The sequence below is a fragment of the Gekko japonicus genome, unplaced genomic scaffold (assembly GCF_001447785.1).
Source record: "Gekko japonicus isolate JY-2015 unplaced genomic scaffold, Gekko_japonicus_V1.1 scaffold659, whole genome shotgun sequence".
NCBI lineage: Eukaryota > Metazoa > Chordata > Lepidosauria > Squamata > Gekkonidae > Gekko > Gekko japonicus.
The window spans coordinates 363,673-370,198 of NW_015167556.1; the positions used below are offsets into that span (position 1 = coordinate 363,673).

Sequence of the window (6,526 nt, forward strand, 5' to 3'; positions counted from 1 at the left end):
TGTATATATCTATTTAAAACATTTCTATGCTGCCTTTCCACTGAACTCCGGGTCTCCGACATGATAAACACTGCAAACATTAAAGCAATGTTTAAAAGGGAGAGGAAGGAGGGGTAATAGAAGTTAGTGAAGGAATGCCAGACAAAACAAGCAAGTCTTCATCTGCTGGAGGAAGACAAAGGAAAACAGACTTATCACCCTCGGGAGTGAGTTCCAAAGTTTCAGTGCTACAACTGAGAAGACCCTTTCTGGAGTTACCACCCACCTATCTTTGGATGGCAGGGCACCCAAAGCAGGACCTCGGAATAATAATAATAATAATAATAATAATAATAATAATAATAATAATAATAATAATAATAATAATAATAATAATAATAATAATAATAATAACAATAAAGATGATGGTTGTTGTTATTATTATTATTATTATTATTATTATTATTATTATTATTATTATTATTATTATTATTTACACCACTTTTCCCCGAAGGGCTTAGGGTGGTGAACAACAGGATTAAAATACAATAAATACATTATATTACAATTTACCAATAAAAACAGCAACAAAACAATGGCTTAAAAATTCAGTTTTCCCTCTCCCACAGGCAGATCTGGGGATGGTCATAGAGGAAGCCACAGTGAGGACCACAATTTGCATAGGGTTGCCAGGTCTGGATTGGATAAAAACTAAAAAACCAGAATAAAAGATCCAAGATGGTGTCCTGTTAATTTTCTAACCCAATTCTGCACTATCTGGCCATTTTGGGGGGCAAGGGGAGAGGGAACTTAGGACAAAAAATGCAGAAGGGGGGGAGGGGAGGGGGGTGCCAGCCAGGGGAAAACCGTCGCTGCCCTCAGACAAAAACCTGGCAGAACGTCTCTGCCTTACAGGCCCTGTGGAAATGCATCATATCCTGCAAATCCCTGGTACCATTTGGCAGAGAGTTCCACCGGGTTGGGGCCAGGACCAAGAAGGCCCTGGCCCTGGTCGAGGACAACCAGACATCCTTAGGGCCGGGGATCACCAGCAGATTATCAGTAGAACGCAAAGCTCTCCCAGGGGACATACCAGAGGCGACTGTCCCAAAGATACCGCTCAAGGCCTTAAAGGTCAGTACCAAAACCTTGACCCTGACTCAGTACTCCACTGGAAGCCAGTGTAGCTGGTGCAGCACAAGTTGGATATGTGCCATCTGTGATGGTCCCCTCAGGACTCACGCTGCCACATTCTGGATCAGCTGGAGTTTCTGGGTCAGTCTCAGGGCAGACCGGCATAGAGTGATTATAGTAATCTAGCCTGAAGGTTACTGTTGCATGGATTACCATGACTATGTCAGGGCGCAACAAGAAAGGAGCCAGTTGCCAAGCTTTGCAAAGATGGGGAAATGCCAGCCTGGTAACGTGCGTGACATGGGCCTCCATCAATAAGGAGGCATCCAAGATTATGCCCAAATTCCTGACGGACGGCACCAGTGTCAATGGGGCCCCCGTCAAGAGCTGGAAGCCTGAATTCCAATCCCAAAGACCCCCCCCCCCAGCCACAGAACCTCTGTCTTCATCGGATTCAGTCTCAGCCTGTTCTTTAGCAACCTCACCATGGCCTCCAATCCCTCAGACAGATTATTTGGGGAGGTAGGCATCCGTCTGTCCAACAGCAGATACAGCTGGGTGTCATTGGCACATTGATGGCACCCAAGCCTGAAACTCCTCGTCAGCTGGGCGAGGGGGGGCACATAGATGTTAAATAACATTGGGGAGAGGAGTGCCCCCCCCCCGAGGAAACCCACACAATAAGAGTTGCCTAGAGGACACATCCTCACCCAGCGCCACCCTTGGTCCCCTATCCTGGAGAAATGAGGAAAGCCACTGAAGGGCCACCCCACAGACTCCTACATCGGCAAGGCAGTGAGTCAGAAGATTGTAATCGACTGTGTCGAATGCCGCTGTGAGGTCCAGCAGCAACAGCAGCACTGACCCACCTCCATCCAGCTGTCAATGGAGATCATCTGTTAGGGCGATCAGCAAGTCTCTGTCCCATTGGCCAGGGTGGAAGCTGGACTGGAACGGATCTAGTGCCGATGTGTCATCCAGGAAACCCTAGAGCTGCTCACCTTCTGCCTGATCTGGCACAGCTAGAAAAATGCCAGTCTGGCAACAGTGGCTACCTGGGCCTCCACAGATAAGGATGGATCCAGGAGCACACCAAGACACTTGATGGTTGATGCTGTGGTTAACGGCACACCGTCAAGAGCTGGGGGTTGGCACCCCAACCTTGGATCACCCCCACCCAGCCACAAGACCACTGTCTTTGATGGATTTAGTCTCAGTCAGCCAGCCACAGCCTTCAGTCCCACAGCCAAATTAGATGGAGCAATGGTCGGCTGGCTGCCCATCATCAGATATAGCTGGGTGTCATCAGCATATTGATGACAGCCCAGCCCGAAACTCTGCACCAGCTGGGCAAGAGGATGCATATAGATGCTAAACAACATAGGAGAGAGGATGGCCCCTTGGGGGACCCCACACACCAAAGAGCATCAGGGTGACACTCTCTCTCCAAGCGCCACTCTCCGTCCCTGACCCTGGAGAAATGAAGTAAGCCACTTCAAGGCTACTCCATGAATTCCTACGTCAGCGAGGTGATGGGCCAACAAGTCATGGTTGACCATGCTCTTCCAATCTGAGCTCTGAGCAGGAGCAGGAGAGAGAGCTGTGAGAGAGGTGAGTGGGTTTCTTTTACTTGCTTTCAGCTGAGAGAATTCAGCTAAGGATATTTTGTGGGAAAACTGTGTTTAGCAGTGTGTGGAAGCACTTAGAGTTCTTGCAGAGTCCTGGCTGATTGAGTGTGGGAGAGGAACAGGCATTGTTTGACTGGGATTGCCTGTAATTGAGAGGAAGTGGAAGGGGCATTGTTTTGCCTGTGATTGAGTGCCTGGGTGAATTTGAATTTGAATAGCTGCTGCCTGACCTCTGCTGGGGGAGGCCTCTATTTAAGGAAGCACCTTGGCAGAGGCTAAAGGGCTCTTTGCCTGTGGCTCTTAGACTAGGGGCTCTGTAAGAAGCCCAAAAAGAGCCAGAAAGACAAGGCCCTAGGCTCTTTGTCTTTCCCGTAAAATAATTTGACTTGATAACAAAAACCACATAAATACCAAGGGTTTAAAAGGGGGATTATATTTATTTATTTTAAAAGAATTATGAAGCCAGAATGCCAGCAGGGGGTTGGGGGCTATCCAGTGTTTTGCACGGAGTGTCACATGTATGACTATCTGCCCACTGGGCAGAAGTCTTGGGTGTGTCCTCGGTGCAAGGAGCTCCTGGTTCTCAGGGAACGTGTGTGCTCCCTTGAGGCCAAGGTGGCTGACCTGGAGAAGCAGAGACAGTCAGCTAGGCGCACAGAAAAGACTCTCGGGGACTTGTTAGCTTCGTCCCACTCTGGATCTGGCAGCCCCGCTGCTGTCAGGGAGCATGAGGGTCTAGGGGAAACAGGGCACCATGCTGAGGATAAGGGGAATGTGCCCTCAGAAGGGACCTCTTCCCCAGCTGGTGAGCGGCTCTCCTTTTGCACCAAGGAACCATCCCTGAGCAGGGTGGGAGGGGGGCTCTTGGTAGTGGGTGATTCGATCCTTAGGCAGGTAGACAGCTGGGTGGCGAACCCGCGTACTGACCGTATGGTGACTTGCCTGCCTGGTGCGAAGGTAGCGGACATTACGCGTGTTTTAGATAGGCTGGTAGATAGTGCTGGGGAGGAGCCAGTGGTCGTGGTGCATGTCGGCACCAACGATGTGGGGAAATGCAGTCGTGAGGTCCTGGAGGAGAAATTTAGGCTGCTGGGCAGGAAACTTAGGTCCAGGACCTCCAAGGTAGCCTTCTCAGAAGTGTTACCTGTTCCACGCGCAGGGCCGGAGAGACAGGCAGAGATCAGGAGTCTCAATGCGTGGATGAGACGATGGTGTAGGGGGGAAGGGTTCAGGTTTGTTAGGCACTGGGATACTTTTTGGAACAAGAGGGAGCTGTACAGGCGAGACGGTCTCCACTTGTCCCGAGAAGGAACCAGGCTGCTGGCACTTAAAATCAAAAAGGTGGCAGAGCAGCTTTTAAACTGAATATTGGGGGAAAGCCGACAGGAGATGAAAAGTCTCTGGTTCGGGTTGGCTCATCTGAGAGAGGTGAGGGGGTACCGGTTGCTTTTCTACAGGGAGGTGGATTGAAATTGTCCACAGAGGCCATGGCTGGTGACATGGACTGCCGGACAACGACTCGAGATAGCAAGAGGAAGGATGCAGGCTTAACTTGTAAGGGAAATTACAGCTGTTTCTATACAAATGCTAGAAGTGTCCGAGGTAAAATCGGGGAGTTGGAGTGCTTGGTGTCGGAGGGAAAAATAGACATTGTGGGTATTTCTGAAACTTGGTGGGATGAGGAAAATCAGTGGGACACAGTGATTCCCGGTTATATATTATATCGGAAGGATAGGGGGGGAAGGGTTGGAGGTGGGGTAGCTCTGTATGTCAGAGAGGGTATAAAGTCTAGAAAGATTGAGAGGCTAAGTGAATTGGATTCGCTTCTGGAAGTTCTATGGGTTGAAATAGGGGGGCCAAAAGGAAACTTAACACTGGGAGTTTGTTATCGCCCACCAGATCAAAAGATAGAGGAGGATTATAAAATGATGAATGCCTTAAAGATAGCAACTAGACAAAAACACTGTGTAATAATAGGTGATTTTAACTACCCACACATTGATTGGGTCAATATGTGTTCTAGCCGGGAAAAAGAGATTGAGTTTCTAGACACTCTAAATGACTGTGCTATGGAGCAGATGGTCACGGAACCTACCAGGGGAGAGGCGATCCTTGATTTGGTCCTAAGTAACACTCAAGACCTGGTGAGAGATGTAAAAGTGATTGCACCGCTTGGAAACAGTGATCATAATGTTGTTGAGTTCATCATTTGTACAAATAGAGAATTGGCCAAAAAGACTCACACAACCATTTTTAACTTTAAAAGGGGTAATTTCTCTGATATGAGGGGACACGTGGGGAGGAAACTGAAAGGAAAAGTAGAAAGGGTCAAAACAATTGGGGAAGCTTGGGATCTATTTAAAACTACGATCCTAGAAGCTCAAAAAATATATATTCCGCAGGTTAGGAAAGGCACAAACAGGTATAGGAAAAAGCCTGCATGGTTAACAAACAGAGTAATGGAGGCTGTAAAAAGTAAAAAGAATTCCTTTAAGCAGTGGAAAGCTAGTCACAGTGAGGCTGATAAAACGGAACACAGGCTATGGCAAATAAAATGCAAGTCTGAGGTCAGGCAGGCAAAAAGGGAATATGAGGAGCATATAGCAAAAAACGTAAAAACCAACAATAAAACTTTCTTCAAATACATTAGAAACAGGAAACCAGCCAGGGAGGCAGTGGGGCCCTTGGACGACCAAGGGGTAAAAGGAGTATTGAAGGATGATAGGGAAATGGCTGAGAAGCTAAATGCATTTTTTGCCTCCGTCTTCACTGTGGAAGATGAGAAGTGCTTGCCCACTCCAGAACCACTGATTTCAGGAGGGGTGTTGAAAGACCTGAGTCAGATTGAGGTGACGAGAGAGGAGGTCCTAAAACTGATAGACAACTTAAAAACTGAAAAATCACCAGGCCCAGATGGCATACATCCGAGAGTTCTGAAAGAACTCAAATGTGAACTTGTAGATCTCCTGACAAAGATATGTAATCTTTCCTTAAAATCTGCCTCCATTCCTGAGGATTGGAAGGTAGCTAATGTCACTCCCATCTTTAAAAAGGGTTCCAGAGGAGATCCGGGAAATTACAGGCCAGTCAGTCTGACGTCGATACCGGGTAAATTGGTGGAAACCATTATTAAGGAAAGAATTAGTAGGCACATAGATGAACAAAACCTATTGAGGCAGACTCAGCACGGTTTCTGTAAGGGAAGATCTTGTCTCACTAACCTGTTAGTGTTCTTTGAGGGGGTGAACAAACATGTGGACAAGGGGGATCCAATAGATATTATTTACCTTGACTTCCAGAAAGCTTTTGATAAAGTTCCTCATCAAAGGCTCCTAAGTAAGCTCAAAAATCATGGGATAGAAGGACAAGTCCTTTTATGGATCAAAAACTGGCTAGTTCATAGAAAACAGAGAGTGAGTGTAGGTGGGCAATTTTCTCAGTGGAGGGTGGTAAGCAGTGGGGTACCGCAGGGATCAGTACTTGGTCCACTGCTTTTTAACTTGTTCATTAATGATTTGGAGATGGGAGTAAGCAGTGAAGTGGCTAAATTTGCGGATGATACAAAGTTGTTCAGGGTGGTGAAAACCAGTGAGGATTGTGAGGCACTCCAAGGGGATCTGTCAAGGATGGGCGAGTGGGCGTCAACATGGCAAATGGGGTTCAATGTGGCCAAGTGCAAGGTGATGCACATTGGAGCCAAAAATCCTAAATATAAATACACATTGATGGGGTCTGAACTGGCAGAGACTGAGCAAGAGAGAGATCTTGGAGTTGTAGTGGATAAC

General features: G+C 47.4%; 1 protein-coding gene across 1 annotated transcript in view; it reads right to left on the minus strand.

Moving 5' to 3' along the window:
- The window catches only part of PDIA5 (protein disulfide isomerase family A member 5), a 234,989-nt gene extending 234,927 nt beyond the window's left edge, over positions 1 to 62 (minus strand). Inside the window, exon 1 of the mRNA XM_015413730.1 lies at positions 42 to 62. Within this exon, the coding sequence (XP_015269216.1) occupies positions 42 to 62 (21 nt within the window). The remainder of the gene's footprint in view (positions 1 to 41) is intronic.
- Positions 63 to 6,526: the final 6,464 nt, after the last annotated feature.